The 16586-nt window shown below is 36.5% G+C and overlaps 2 protein-coding genes and 1 long non-coding RNA gene across 3 annotated transcripts; 2 read left to right on the forward strand and 1 right to left on the reverse strand.

Moving 5' to 3' along the window:
* Positions 1-7964: 7964 nt before the first annotated feature.
* Positions 7965-12764, reverse strand: LOC108103978. The gene is made up of 3 exons (XR_001772273.2): positions 12155-12764; positions 10988-11366; positions 7965-10615 (listed from the first exon to the last, which is right to left on the reverse strand). It is a non-coding gene; the product is annotated as an uncharacterized LOC108103978 (long non-coding RNA).
* LOC108103977 lies at positions 11378-13913 on the forward strand. The gene is made up of 3 exons (XM_017209757.2): positions 11378-11909; positions 12806-13607; positions 13809-13913. The coding sequence occupies exon 1, from the start codon at positions 11643-11645 to the stop codon at positions 11901-11903; it is 261 nt and encodes an 86-aa protein (XP_017065246.1). The 5' UTR covers positions 11378-11642; the 3' UTR covers positions 11904-11909; positions 12806-13607; positions 13809-13913.
* On the forward strand, positions 13885-16265 carry LOC108103975 (GPI transamidase component PIG-T). The gene is made up of 2 exons (XM_017209754.2): positions 13885-14063; positions 14447-16265. Exons 1-2 carry the CDS (start codon positions 13886-13888, stop codon positions 16168-16170), a joined length of 1902 nt encoding a protein of 633 aa, XP_017065243.1. The 5' UTR covers position 13885; the 3' UTR covers positions 16171-16265.
* Positions 16266-16586: the final 321 nt, after the last annotated feature.

Genomic DNA, 16586 nt, shown 5'->3' on the forward strand with positions numbered 1-16586 from the left:
AAAAAACAAAACGAAACAAGCAAAATGTGTGGGTGAATGTGGGTGTTTTGGTTTCTTTTTCGGGTGACCCAAAAAAAAAAGAATTGAAGCTATTTAAAAACCACATTTTTCCATGGATGATCAGTTTTGCTTTTCTTTTCTGTTTACCCTAACAGAACTAAGTAACATATGCAGATATACTTAAATTACTATACTTTACTAAATTTTATAAGCATAGCAACTATTAACCACTATTGGCGATACATAATTATTATTAATGTTTTTAAATGTAAAACCATGTTTTTTTAACAATCACTACACATTAAAAACGCACTGCTTTTGTATATTGCTGAATATGCCTTAAATAAGGTCACTGTTGTAGCGCGCACATACATGTATACATGTCCTTATTTATGTTATAAAAAAGGATCGTGAATAACTCATGCATTTACATCTATGAATTCACTTGTTTGAATGGCATTTATACCTTTATGCAAAGGATCACAGTTATTTCGCGGAGATACTCGCCGTTATTTACTGTAAATGGTAATCAGCAAACAAATCCAAACAAAACAAAACTAAATGAAACGTCACTACCACAAACACAATTGGTCAGTGCGTGCGCGCGTGCGTGCGTGTGTTGCCGCACTCACATGACGTCGACATTTGACAGTTGGTTTTGCTTTGTTTGCCAGTTCTCTCGATTGCTAGCTCTTTGCTCTCTCCTCGCTTTGCTCTCTAACACCCAATTTTCTCTTCTCTTTGACGACTATTTTTAACAGCCCGGCAACAGAGCCGCAAGAACAAGAGCAACAAGAAAGAGGGTCAAAAATAGGAAGCAATAAAAGCGAAAACAAAATGCACAATGCAAATGCCGCTCATTGCTTGAATTTCAATAAAGAACAAATAGAAAAATAGCAGCCCAGCCAGCAGAAAATGCGAAAAATGTACAAAAATATTTGATGAAAATCAATTTTGAAACACTAACACACACAAGCATGCGCTAAAATAAGTCAAAAGAAATGAAAATTTAAATTTACGCAAAAGTACCCCTAGATATAAGCAAAAACAAAATATAAAATGGTAAAATTTCAGTTCATTAACCCAAAACGAAAATGAAAACGAGAACAACAGAATGCAAAATGAGAGAAATGGAAGGAAGAAGTGGTGATGCAGGTTGGAGAGGGAAAGAAGGGCAGAAGGAGAGACAGATAAAACAAAAGGCATTATACTAACAATAATAACCAACAAAAACACAAAAACAAAAACAGTAATCACACGGTAAACAGAAACAAAATAAATGTGAACTGCTAAATTCAGGTTCAAGGCCACCAAGCGACAATTCGCAATTCACAATTGACGAGCTGCCATTTTGGGTTGATTTTTATTGCTCCTCCTTATTATTTCATAAATCTATGATTTTTTGACACAGAAATACAGTGGCTCAATTAACTGGCAATTTTAGTAACAGCCAACATATTCAAATATTTTCAAATATTAAAATAATTCAACAATTACATATTTTCAACATTTCGATAACGGTTTTCTTTCCACATGACATACATATTTATGTACATATGTACATACATTCATAAGTATACATAAAATGTATATGCACAATTTCGGCATACATAGGATTAAAAACCGATTAAGAACTCTGGCTGCTTTATCTACATATAAGACTACGTTTTGAAACTGTTTCGATTGATTTACAAGCACAGTTTCCCACGATGCGGGTTAAGTATTCGCCCCCTTTTCACCCACAATTTTAGGATATCTCAAATTTCATTGGAACTCGCCTCATTCATTTTGTAGGGGAATGGAAGGGTTTTGAAATGTGAGCTATGTACATACATATGTACGTGTCTGACAAGAGGAATCATAAACTGTAATAAAATATGCAAACGAGCGCGCTCACATAAACCACAATTCCCCATTTATTGTAAGTATTTATTTATTTCCGTTCCACATGTAAAGGGTGTATCAGTTAAAGAAACAAAAAAGGGGGAGTACATTGTTTATATCTTTAATTTCGTTTGACCTCTGTTACAAGTCATTTTTATTTTTCGAAAGCACATTTGTAATAAAAATGTAAATTTCGCAATAAAATACATAAATCATTTTGATAAAAGTGCAACGATCATATATTTTTTGAATACTATATAAACATATCTTTAACAGGTAAAACAAAATAACGTAGTCCACTTCTAATGTGACCGCATATCAATCACAATCATCCGGCGGATATAACAAGTGCAGCCACACATCCGCGCAACATGTTTTTTCGTGCTACTGCTCACGTTCGTTTTCATGCCCCAGTGGAGAAGAGGGTGAGGGAAAGCGTGGAGGGGTGTGCCAGTACCTGTGTTTCGCTCCCTCTCCAGACTTCTCAGAGCGAAGCGGTACGTGAATCACATTAGCAACAACAATAATAATGCATTTCACCATCACTGCAAGTGACAGCTCATCTTTACAGTTACAGATTGAGCAGTGCTATAAGAGCTAACAGTTCCTTTTTTTTCTGTTATGCAAAATGGAAATACATTTTGCAAACAAGACGATAATTTCAAATTTAAATTGAAATTTGTAAATTCTGCCATTTAAAATATTAATTGTATTTTACAGAAATTCACAAAATAAAATTCAGATTTTTAAATATCACTGCCACTGGATCCACTTAAATAAGTACGAGTATATTATCACTCAGCAAAACTCTGTTACGGTGACCCAAATTTGTTATTACAATGGCTACGTAAAAAAAATAACAAAATAAGGCCAATCGACGAGAAATGACCCTGTTCATTAAACGTACAACCAAATAAGGCAGCAACAATCTTTTTTGCCAAGATAATGTAGATACCATATTTATTGATTTAATACAATACTTAGTCCACACATTTTTATGACATCTTGGATGTAACATGGCAATAGATAAAGAAAAGGGGGACAAGGAAACATGTGTCAGAAGCAAACATGCAAAATGTCCAAAATAAAAATGGTATGAAATAATCAAAAAGGAAAACCAGGAAGTTGATTGAAGTAAAGTGCAGGTATTTGGATGAAAAATATAACATTTACTATATTTCTCTTTAGCTTTTTTAAAGTCCATTGTAATTTTTTAAATCGTGTTAAACGACGAATGTGATTCATTAATTTTTTTTTTAAATGCTTGTTTAACAATCAAGCTTAAGAATTACTCATAGTCTTTTAAAGTTACCCCATAAATAAGGATAAGTCATACACAGAAAACTGTAGATTACAAAGCACATGGCACATGACGTTTCAAAATTTGAAAAATTTTGAAATCAAAGATATTTTTAATCCCAAATACAAAATAGTCTAAACGTGAATGATTGAAGTGAGCTGATAATATTTATACAAAATTGTACATTTAATTGCATATGGAATGTTTTAAATGGAACTAGAGGAGATTCTTTATCACCATTATTGATTTAACATATGGTTGGGAAGGAACTTCTAGGTTTACAGAGTTGCATATCTGTAACAATTTTCGCACTGCTAATTTACCAGTCACGTTCCTCAATTACAGCATCTATTTTACCAGGCACTTTTGGTGCACATGGTAAATGACTGAATAAGTCATGCAAGAAAAACCAGTTAGGAAACAGAGAAGACAAGGAGGCGAGGAAGAAGAGAGAAGAATACGACGACCGGCTTTGAGGCTTCGTCATCAATTCTTCGCATTACTCAGAGAAAAACTTTTTGCACGTGCTAGCGGTCGAGTGGTTAGCAGTTGCGATTAACCAGTCAACATACGCGATTAACAGTGTACTTGACATTGATCACTCACCTCTTAAAAGTTCTTAATTATTTGAATGGTTCTTCTCTTGCTTTTTCTTGGTTGTAGATGGATGAAATCTTGACCAGCTGAGAGCCTGTAAAAAAAAAAAAAAAGGGAAACGTTTAGTAGGCGTGGCAATAGACAACAAAAGCAAAACAGCTGGTCAGAGACAAAGGAAAAAGAGAAGCCGAAAGTAAGGGGCATACATGAAAAATCTGCCCAGGTGTGCTGAAGATAGAATTTAACATTCGCATGTGTATACAGCGTACATATGCGGTAGAAATATTAGCACCAACTGACGTTTTATTCCTCGCGAAAAACACTATTTGTTTTTTTTTCCTCCGTTTAACTAACTTTTGTACAACTAGGTCACTAGCTCCTAAAGTAACATATGCTAGAAAATGTAATAAGATTGCATTTTTTTTGAGTAAATTGATATTTTTAATTTTTTGATAATTTAAATTGCTTAAGATCCGCCCTAAACCCGGTTTGGACATATAGTCTCTATAGTATTATTCTTCTGACCGCTGCTGTGCTGCTGCTGTGACACAATTTAAGATTCGCCTGTGTATATAACGTACATCCGTGGTCAAAATATTAGCACCAACCAGCACACAACGTTTTTATTCTGAACTAAAAACACTTTATTTTTTTTTTTTTTTGTTTTTTCGAGAAATATTTTCCGTGCGAACAGTTTAAGAAGCTTCGTTCAACTAACTTTTCTACAACTAAGTCTCCAGCTCCTAAAGTGACATATGATAAAAAAGGTAACTAGATTGAATTTTTTGTGGAGTGCAAGTTGATAAATAATTTAAATTGCTTCAGATTCGCTTTAAAGACGAATTGGATATATGGTCTATAGTATTATTTTTGTGACCGCTAAAAAAAACAAATGAAAATTAGCATATGTATGCATCGGCGGTCAAAATATAAGCACCAACCAGTACCCAAGGTTCAATTAACTTTTCTAGGGGCCTAGCTCCCAAAGTGACATATGTATGATAGAAAAGGTCCCTAGATTGAATTTTATGTGGAGTGCAAGTTTATAAATAATTTAAATTGCTTAAGATTTGGGTTATAACCGGTTTAAATTTGTGGTATATGGTATTATTCGTGTGGCCGCTGTTGTTTATGTATCTGAAACCCGAGGGGAGCTACAAAATGGGTTGACAATTGCCTGGGACAGCGAAACATTCACATCCAAAGAACCGAAGAGCGGAAATGCTGCATGCACGAGAAATCAACGAGCACTACAAAAATCCCATTAACAAGATAGAAAAACAAACACCCCAGATATACATACACATTTATGTACATACATATATATATATATATACATATGTACTTTTGTATGCTTAACTGCATGAATACATAATTTGTTTAGTGCACTCACAGTCGAGTATGTATGGGTCAATATTTGTTGAATATGATAAAAACAGAAATCATACTTATAATTCTTAGAGAGTACGTGCCAGTGTTGAACAACAATATGTACTCCAAATGAAATTCAAGTATACATATGTATGTACATATATCCTGTAGGCAAAAAACCGTAATAACGATAAATATAAAAGACAACCCCAAAAAATGTTTGGTCGCCCTTAAGTCAATGAACTGGTATATCTTGCCAACTCCTTTAACCCTCACCCTGTTTTTTTTTAGGTGGTAACCACTCCTTCGCAGAAGAACGAAAAACAGAAGACGCCAAGAAGAAGAAAGCAAGGAAAAGTAACAAAAACAAGTCGTTGACATGTCCTCCACAAAAAGAAGCAAGCAAACCATGGGATAAAGCCAGAGACAGCTGTCGATTTGTTATGATTAACCGTTATTTGCCGGGGGAAGAAATGCTGAAATCGAGAGAATCGTCGAGAAGAGACCCAACTTCAAGGCCCCCAGACAAAGGTAATGCAGTTTGGTTGGGTATATTTGTTTCCTTACTTTGAAAAAGTTAAGAATCTTAACAATTTTATTATTGCTAAAGGTCTTTTTAAAATATCTAAATTATATTGCTTTCAAATTAATAAGGAAAAATAATTTCCAAGCAAGTACATATGTACATATGTATTTTGTATTTTAACCTTAAAGTTAAAAATATTTTTAAATTGTCTTCTACGTATTATTTAAACAACTTCGACGAATGCAGGATAATGAAATCAATACATCCACCCAACGCAAATGTTCAAGTGACCCAAGGGAAAAGTTCGGAGCGTCGTGGGGAGGGATTTATTGGAAGGCGGAGGGATTACGGTCTGGCGAGACAGGATAAAAAGTCAGACGGAAATTAGCTTTTATCGTTGACCTTGGGGCTGTTCGTTGTTCGTGCCATGAAAAGCGAAGTACATACACGTGTATGTATTATACATACACTTACATACATATATACAAATACGTTAAATGGCAATGATGTTGGCATAAACCATGTGCTAATTGATTGCGTTTTGGCTTAAACTGCTAACTCGCTGTAACCACAATGCGTGTATTGGACTATCAAATATAAAAAATACATAATAATCAAAAAAACGAGCTCCTTGGCAATGAGTTTCTTCATAAAACAGTGTTATAAAAGTCTATAGTTTTGTAATATACTCATATTGAATTATTATAGTAAATGTATTTGGCTTTACGAAAAAGTACTTTATGTATGAATGAACATGTGGTCTTATGACTTTCTTAGTGTATTCACTTTATAAAAGTGCCTAAAAAGTTTACTATTTTAATCCACTGTGACTGAGCTATGAGAGCCTCCTTGTAAATTTTTGATTACGCTTCATTTAATATATATGTATGTATGTATTTACATACATATTTGCAAATGCATATGTATGTAAATGTACGTACATATGTATGTATGCACATACAAATAAATTTTTTTGCGTGTTAATCAATTAGAGCAACATATTTACTACATTTACATGCTACAAAAGCTTGTTCTAGCGAGAACACTCTTTTAATATTTCATTTTTCCCATAGGTTAAGAAAATGAAAAAAAAAAAGAAAATATTTTTTTCGGCGTTTACGCACTTCTTTTCGGAAAGGGGTCACACTGAATAAAAAGCATGAGCATGACCGACTTACATATTTCTCTCTCTGTTGAAGATTTCGGTTGCCTTTTGTGCCTGTGTTCTGCTTTGAAAGAAGACGTCGCAAAGAAAGCGACCAAAACGAAGACGCAAAACATTTACAGTTATGTGGAGGAAAGTAAAAGTCAAAATCAATGAATTTGTATTGTTTGTTTTGGAATTTACAAAACGCGAATTGGTTTAAAAACATTGGCAAAAAATAAAACAGCAGAAGGCAAAAAATAACGAGGTTGTGTTTGTACAGTAATAACAACACTTGCATTTACATTTGATATGAATATTTAAAAGTCATATTTGCTATCCGTAACAAGTCTATTACATTGTTACAGGTAATTTTCCTGGATTATTTTTAGTTCTCTAACTTATGTAGGTAATTATCGTAGTTTCTTTCAATATATTAAAATAAATGAAATAAACAAATCTTTTATGAATTTGCACATTGTTCCGGTCTTTACTGTGACTGCTTTTTTCAGCTTTGTTTTCATATGTACATACATACATACATTCATATGTACATATAGATGTACATAGTTGACTTAAATCTTTCACGACAGACATTTGCCATCTCACTTGCACGTCGCAAACAAGTTGAATTTACCGTTGCGTATTTTCTTCTTAGTTTTTATTTTGTTGTTTTTTCCGCTGATTTCAATTGCCCACAAAAAAGAAGCAACAATGACAACAGGTTGAAGACGATGAGTAATGAAAGAGTGACAAAAAACAAAATGAGAGCGAGGGAGCTAGGCAGAAGTAGCAAGTAAACAAAATCGAATTTTTCCCAATAAAACAAACGGTTTGAGTTTAAATTCAATTATCAAGCTGAAAATTTTCTGTTGGCTTATCGCCTTATCACTAATACCTTAAGAGCACTCTGTGTGTGGAAACACTCCCCCTCTTTCTGTGATTCGCTCTCTACAGAGAATTAACAATAAAGAGGGAACATTAGAATATAATTTACATTTAACGCAATTACTGCCAATTATTAACTTTTTATTCTAGTTTTCCAAAAAAAAACAAACACAACAAGCTCATCTAAATGACGTCACGTGGTTCATAATGTACATACATGTGTACATATGTATGTAAAAAAATGTCAGGCACTTACAAAAAAATTTTTTTTACGTACATACACACATGTGTGTGTATTTGTGTTGTGCATTTTTCCGACGGCTGCCAGCGCGAAGTGGGTCAATATCTTAATTAATTTTAATGGGCTTAATTTAAAGACAAAGGAAGCAAGCACTAACAAAGTTACCTCAATCATTTGCGTATTATTATTGGCTGAAAAATAAAGGGGAAAAAGGAAAAGCCATGTTTTCTGCTCTACATTAAAAAACCGACCTCGGACAAAGAAAGAGTATTCTTGCTCTTTACAGTGTGGTTTTAGAACAGCTTTAAAATGTATGGATTAAAATGGGTTCAAATCAGGCCAAAGATGACATGATGTACGTTATGTACATATGTATGTACATATAACTATCGTTTATAGGGGTAACGGCATCAAAGTCTTCGGATCGCCGCACATTCTTCAGATAATTTAATAAAAAAAAGGGCGTGAAAACAAAACAAGGCTTAGTAATACTACAAACAGTTATGTATGTACTACACACATATATTTATACTCAAATCAACACACACATACAGATGAAAATGCCATAGAATTTAGCGATAACAACAAAATGCGGGCATCTGATTTATGCAGAAAGTGTCGAGGGAGAGAAAAAAGAGGAGAGAGAGAAGAGCAGATCAAGCCGGAAGTAACGTTTTAAAGAAAAAGAGTGTAACAGATGCATTTAACAGTAACAAAAACAACGATCGTTGACAGGTAGGGCTTACACACAAACGTACACAAGTATGTACATATGTATATACAATGTACATCTAAAAGGGAGACGATGCGAAGCACGGTCAACAAGAGAGAAAGAGGGGCAGAGGAGAACTGCAAACTGCGATTTATTTAGGATTGTGTGTGTGTATTTGTGTACGTGTGTAGATATGTATGTATGTGCGCTCATAATGCACGTGCATGTGTATGATTGCCAGTCTGACCTCGTTGGCAAGCTAAAAAAAATATAATAATAAAGAGCATGAAAAGTGAGGAATATGGCAGAGCGAACGAAGGCGGAAAAAGAAGCCGCACCTAAAAAAAATCTATTACATCACTAGGAAAATTGACACAAGTATAAGGCATTTACATACATACACACACACACACACACAATCTCGCACTCACAAAAAGCATAAAAGTGTGCGTGAGCGAGCACGTCTAAAACGGAAGCAAATTAAGCATTGAAAAATACAGTCATTTTGACCCCACAAACATGTGAAAAAATCCAATAAACAAAGATAAGATAGTGGGGAAAACGAATAACAGAATCACCATTGTGATCTAAAAATGTTTAATTGTAATAAGAAGTTCTGAAAAAGGGAATTAAATGAATACGTACAATTTATCTTCATTGTATGTATGTACATATGTATATAAATTTAAATAATTCCATTTCATTTGATCATTCTAGTTTATACCCTTTCAATAACAATTATTGCAACTTTTTCATTTCATCGTTCATTTTTAAACAAATACAGTTGTGAATATTGACATTCATACATATGTCGGTATTAAAAATATCACATAAATTTTGCTTTTACAAAAATAACCGATAGTAAATACATTCATATGTATGTAAATTGTTGGATATCTTGAAGAAATCGTATAAAAACCACCGAAAGTTTAATATTCTAGAAACCTGTCATAATCGCAATGGTAAGTTCAGCAAAAACCACAATTTTTGTAAAACTATAAATGAAAAAATGCTTAAATACATATGCGAATTCCAACAGATTAAGGCCCCAATAAAATGATAAAATATCTAATGGACTAACATTTACGAACGAGGAGCGAAATAAAAAAAATACAATCTAAGCCTACGGGTGACTACAACTACAACTGCTAGAAACTTCTTTTCAAAGAAAAATCATTGAAAATATTCCCCCAAATGAGAGCAAGAGCTAACGGACGGGCGACAAAGCGACAACTGAGCGCGCGGCGAATTCGAAATCAACTCGCTTTATTTAGTTTAGCATGGAGACGTCGACGTCGGCAGCAAAGCGAAGTTCGTTGAAATTTTGAATGTGTGACAACGCGGTTCAGTCTGCCGCCAGCGCGGTCCGAAGCAGTGGTATTTGTTATAAAAATATTTTACGATTTACTTGAACACTCAGCCGCTGACTCGCTCCCTCTTTTGCGCCCACTCTCTGACTGTCCCTGTCGCTTCATTGCTGTTAGCACTTTCTAACAGCATGTTAATGCCGAATGGCGAATTGTAATGCCAAAGGACAAAGGAAAATTTACCGTCAGGGCAGCCGAAAGAGGGACACAGTGGGGAAATATGAAAAGCGATCCCGCTGTAAACCGTTGATTTCGTGCAGTGTTGTAATAAATATATATGAATATATTTACATAAATGCTTGCGAAAAAACGATTTTACTATGATTTTCTTTCACAGCTTTAGCCCATCAAAAGTAACTAAGAGAATAAGCAGCAGCCCCTCGTGACGTCAGCCCGCCCACAAAACACACTCGAAAGTATTGAAAAATGCAGACATTGTTTGGTTTTTAGCAACTCTCGTTTTTTGGTTATTGTTTATTGGATTTTTTACGCACCGCTGCAATGTTATTAACAGCCTTCGTTACTGTTAAGTCGTCACACTCTCTCAATATTTCTTTGTGGTTTCAATGAAAGTGAGCTACAAAGCTGCAAATTGAAATTCGTAATGATTTGATTTCATTGGAATTTTGTACGGAAACAAACAAAACTTTTGATTCTTAATGAAGCGAAAGAAAAAGAAAGGAATATATGTAAATCATAAATGGAAGATGAAATTTATGCAAAACAATTTATGAAATGAGTATGAGAGGGCTAGAGGGAGTGTGCGAGGGAGAGAGAAAGAGAGCAAGTTACATTATTTGCATTTGAGTATTTTTCGTACTGTTTTTACTTAAACTAAACTAGGCGTACAATAGATGTATTAACTATAGATACCACAAAATACAACTAAAACGAAAATTCAAGGGGGTAAAAAAGAAAAATCAAAAAGTAAAAAGAAGGAAATGAAAAAAATATCACCTTTTTATGTGTAGTAGGTCGTCGTAGTTCTCTCCCCAGCTGTAGCTCTCGTATGTGGCTTTGTTGCTGTCGCCGCCGCCGCTGCTGTTTGCTCTCCGAATCTCACTTTTGCCCCTGCTCTCTTCGTTGGTCTGCGCTGTCCCTTTCTTTCCCGTTGCCTTGCAGCGGAGCTTTGCTGCCGTCTCGCTTGCACTTGCGCTCCGCTGCTCTGCTACTGCCGCTGAATTCGCTGTTAACTTTATGCTGCTCTCTTTGCTGGTTTTTGTTGCTTGTTGTTATTTTAGATTCAGAATTTTTTTTAACCGCTTTTGTACACTTTGTATTTGATATTTCCTTAAGTTATTTACTTGTGGTTTGTTCTTTTTCGTTTTACTCCAAACTGAGATAACAATAAGAAAATAAGGGGGTCGTCTAAATTTGGAGCAAGCAAGCAGCAAAATGACTCGCGGCGAATTGTGTGTCAGGGCGAGAGCGAAAAACGCGGCGAAAACGAAACACTGGCATTGGCAATGGCAGCGGTTGTCGCCCGCCTGCACTTCAGTGTGTGAGTCGCGATAAACGCGAGTGAAACGGGCGACGCGGCGCAACTAAACCGCGTACCGACAAACACACACCACCACATACCGTCCATATACATATACGGGCGGGAGAGCGCATGCTCTCCGCCGCACACTCACGCTGTTTCGTTTTCTCCGCTTTGTGGCGCCGCGCGCGAGTTTTGTCGCAGCAGCAAACACGCAATAAAAGTTCAAAAACAGTTGAAGTATACCGCGACGCGAGTAAAAATCTTTCCTTCGACGTCGTCGCTGTTCGTTGTAGTAGTTGTTGTTGTTTCTATAGTGTGCTCTGTTCCGCGAATTTCATGTGCATTTATGTACATATATGTATTTATATATGCGTATATATTTATGACTAGTCAAAGGTAAAACAAAAAAAAAATAAGAACATGAAAAAGTTAAGAAAAATGTGCTAAATGTCTTGGAAACCCCCAGTATTTTTTCTTTTTGTTTAAATTAATCTGCATATCATGGTGTGCGGCGGCAGCAATTCATTTATTTTTGCTTGCTGAAGATCTTGCTTGCTCCAAATTTAAAAAAAATGTTGCTTATTGCGTTGCGTCGTCGGCTGCATTGTTATTATTAATAATAATGTAAGTAGAATCGGTACCAGAGAGGTGAATGTAGATGACCAAAATTCTGAGAGCACAAGTCTGAGCACACACGATACGTCTTCTTCGTTTGGCCGTTTCACTTTGAGCAGCGTGACCGTGGCGCGTCGTTAAAATATACCTCTGAACCCGCACTAAAATTGCCATAACGCGTTGCTGAATATACTACAAAAAAATACTGGAAAATGTCAGACAGAAAGCCATGTGGGGAAAACTCGATTGACGTGATTTGCCTTAATTTCTGTGTTCTATTTACTGCTTTATGTATAAATTTAGCTTCCGTATTTAAAGTAATTTAATAAATTGTTACTAACTTGCCACAAATAATATAACTAAATAATAAATAGAATGAAACCACAAAGTGAACATTGAGAAATGCAGTATTTCTGAAATACCAGATTTCGCTTTGTCGTGGACTCAAACCAAATCATCAGCTAAACAGCTGTGCTGTTATTGTACTTTCAATTAATCAACAGTTATGAATCTCATATTTAAATATTAGATTCGTTAAATTGGAGCTCTTAACAATTAAAAGCCTATTTAAATTATAACCGTCAGAGTCCACATGACGCATTAGCACAGATACAAACCCATGTGACAAAACAGCTGAGTGTATATATATTTAATACATATATTTATTTAAATTGCAGGATTTCCACGCCAACATTTTATTTATTCAAATACCCGCTCGATCCTATTTATATGACAATACATCTACAAAAATCAACTACAGTGATATAAAGTTGGTTAAACAAGGTTCAAGATATTGCATAAATATGATAATAAATGGGCACAAACTAACGGGCAGCATTAAAGGACGAAATTCGCTTTTTCTTCTGCAAAGATCACCTACAAACATAGCTGCCATGGTACAAGAAACTGAGATAAAAAGGTCAATGCCGTCAAAGAAATTTGAAACAGGTTTGAGCTTCCGGCAGAAGCACAGATTTAAAACAAATTATCTACAAACTAATAGCTGAGTAAGTGGAAAATTCGAACTGTTTTATTCCAATATTCTTGTGATTTATAGATACACCAGCATACGATATTTTCAAAAAATGGAGTGGAAGGGCAGTGAAACACGAAGTTTTTCTATAACTTATAAACTATGAAACTCACAAAAATTTAAAGTTATGCAAATGTACAAATTGAAATAAATTTTTTTTGAACTTTTTAACTATTTGTAAGCTTGAAACGTAATAAATATAAAATATATAATATTGAAATGTTTTTCACGTCTATTGGTTATTATTTTCAGCGTGGTTTTAAACCTTTGAATATTTAAGTATATTTGGCATATAGACGGTCCCACTTTTGTCGATGCTCTTAGAGATGGACAATAGTATCGATAGTATCGCATATAACCAAGCTTATCTTTAACGTATATCGATTTTATTTGTCAGTCGTTAATAGTTCTATCGGTGGAAACAGCTGTTTGTTTTTAATATCGGGGTAATTTAATATTATTTTAACAAGAGTATTTATACTAATTGGTAAACAAAAATAAACAAGTAGGTAATCAAATTATTCTGATGGCTTATAATATGTTGTACATACGTTTAGTTTCTTTTCTTAATTTGAATGTTATCGATAGACGAAGCCTAAGCATAAAATTTTATTTTGATATTTAAATTACATACTTTAAAAATCCAGGAGGCCTTCAGATACTGCACCGATATCCGAACCAAATCGAATAAGAGGCGAAAGAACTTGAACTGAACCGGTGGGAAATGATGTTTCCGGAGGTGTTTGTCTTGCTGCTGCTGGTAGCATTTAATGCCGGTTCGCCTTTGGGCAGGGATGACGAACTATTCCACGAAGAGCTGGTGGTTCGTCCATTGTCCGGCGATCATGTCAACACATATTTCCAGTTCACCACGCGTTGGCATTATGGGCAAAAGGAGAATCGTAAGTTACCCATGGGCAGCACCCAAGGCATCGTTTTATTCCAAATGGCGGGGATGCGGAGCACCTACATATAGTTCACATACATATGTAGTTTGCAAATTGCTTGGAAAATATTTAATTTCTGTAGTCTATAACTTTATCAACATGAATCCGATTTTAATGTGGCTTAAACCCTGCAATAAAATTTTTATTGTATGGTTTTTCATGGTGATCAAATTTTTGACCTCTTATTTAATTAACTTTCCAAATTTCCACTGACCTGCATTCATTTCCGAGTAGTAATCATCAAGAAGTTTGGAAGCTATATGATAATTAACCTTGTTAAAATTTCATTCAAACTTAGGGTTGATTAAAATTTCTTGCTTGTCCATCCGCTCTTTTAGTTTACCACACCCAGTTGACGCCCCGGGTGATTGCAGAGCTGCTGCAGCAATTTGCGGTGAAGGAGCTACACATAGGATTGACCCAGGGACTGTGGCGCTACGAGACGTGGGGCTATCCCATTGTCGAGGCCACTAGCGGTGCCGAGATGTGGGCCTGGTTCAGCGGCACGAATCTGACCAAAGGCGAGGTGGACAGGCAGTGGAAGGAGCTGGCCAATGTTTTCTCCGGCGTTCTGTGTGCCTCTTTGAATTTCGTTGACAATACGAACAGCATTGCACCGAGGCACTTGATCCGACCACAATTTATGCCCGCCAATGGCCAGAGATTCGTTAGATACTCGACCCTGCCGCGTGAAATTGTGTGCACAGAGAACTTGACGCCATGGAAGAAGTTACTGCCTTGCGGCAGTGCCTCTGGATTTGCTTCACTTCTCAATTCCGGACACGTCCACAACACTAAGTACCATTCGTTGGGGCTAAAGGTTCGGGTGTTGTGCGAGGATCATGACGAGGACAACTGCATCGTAGAGCTGACCCAGACGGCCAATTTGGTTTATGATCTTCGCTTATTTGAGCTGAGCAACAATGATTTCTCGCTGCGTCGTCTCTTTGGCATGGGATTGAATGGATTTTGTGAGCTGGCTAAAAGCTCTAAGATCTATGTACAGCGCAATGAGCAGGGCGAACGGTATCAACTGGTTCCGGCACCTTCGCACGAGGTAAAGAGCACTCGCGGTGGCCATAGTGTCGTCTATTCCGTCTACGATATGCAGGAACTATTCAAAGATGCCGGCGAACGGCTGTTCAATGTGGCCTGGTTATCCCCAAAGAGCGAGAACCGTCGACGGAATCTGGCGAAGCCTTCGTTGCCACCAGTGACAGTCCATCGATATCTCTTGGGACATGGCCAGGAGAGAGGCAGGATTGTCACCGAGGTAACAAATTCACATTACGATGCCTTGCCTATTATGGTGCAGGAGGTGATACCATGGTATGTGCACGCCTATTTGCACACCCTCTCTATTCGCCGGAAGCCTCAGCGCGTAAACGAATACGGACGCCAACGGTTGCCCTTCAAGCTGCTACATTATACGCCCGGAAAGCAAAGGGAATTGCCATCCCATCTAGAGATTGGCTTTATGCTGCCCGGCCAGACTTCCGCTCTAATTACCATCGATGTGGACTATCTGCTTCTGAAGTGGTTGGAGTATCCGCCGGATGCGAATCATGGTCACTATATCGGAGCCGCCATTGTGTCAAGCCAACTACCAATGGGCAGGAACTATACGGCTCTGCCGCCGGAAGGGCATCTCTTCGAGCATTCGTTCAATGCCACGCGACCCAGTTATGTGCTTAGTTTGCATACGGAGGCGTTGATTGTTTCCCTGCCCACGCCGGATTTCAGTATGCCATACAATGTCATTTGTTTGGCGTGTACAGTTGTGGCCTTGGCCTTCGGACCCATACACAGTGTGGCCACCAAGATGATTATTGTGGGCCGACAAACGTCGGCGCCCAAGAACTTTGTGAAGAAAATCTTTAATAAGATTTTCAGAAGGCGCAAGGCAGCCGTTGAAGAGGCTGAAGGTTCAGAAGTGCCAGCAGCAGGAGCTGGAACAGCAACATCTGGATCAACCTTGAGAGCATCACGACAATTGGGCGGGTCCTCAGGTGATCAGCCGTTGCTGGAAGATCTCGACGAGGAAGAGGAGGAGCAGGACTAGGTGATCACACACAAAAACAGCCACGGGAGTCGTGATAAGCTCCCACTGATAAAACACCTTGAAAAATTCCAATAAAATATATATTTGAAAACATATTCCTGAAACCGGCTGAAAATGATTTTATAAGATTATACAAATATTTGGGGTTATATATACATAGATAGTATTTTTAATTATCTAAGGTTTTCACGCGCTGTGAATGGACCTTCATAGGAAAATTCCTGAATATTTCATAAGAACGTTAAAACAGTTTTCTATTTTCTTAAACCCCCAAAACGTTTGGAAAACATAAATTAGATCATTTTATTTTGAATAAATGAAAAGAGGAATTGATATTATTCCAAGCTGAAACAAAAACCAAATATATGAAAAAATCTATTTAAATATCTATAAAACAATAACATAATTTATAAAAT

The sequence above is a fragment of the Drosophila eugracilis genome, unplaced genomic scaffold, assembly GCF_018153835.1.
Source record: "Drosophila eugracilis isolate 14026-0451.02 unplaced genomic scaffold, ASM1815383v1 contig_2163, whole genome shotgun sequence".
NCBI lineage: Eukaryota > Metazoa > Arthropoda > Insecta > Diptera > Drosophilidae > Drosophila > Drosophila eugracilis.

Coding starts and splice junctions, on each gene's coding strand:
- LOC108103977 (XM_017209757.2), top strand. CDS start 11,643: ATGCTCTCCGCCGCACACTCACGCTGTTTCGTTTTCTCCGCTTTGTGG.
- LOC108103975 (XM_017209754.2), top strand. CDS start 13,886: ATGATGTTTCCGGAGGTGTTTGTCTTGCTGCTGCTGGTAGCATTTAAT. Junction 14,064..14,446: donor TTATGGGCAAAAGGAGAATC/GTAAGTTACCCA, acceptor CCGCTCTTTTAG/TTTACCACACCCAGTTGACG.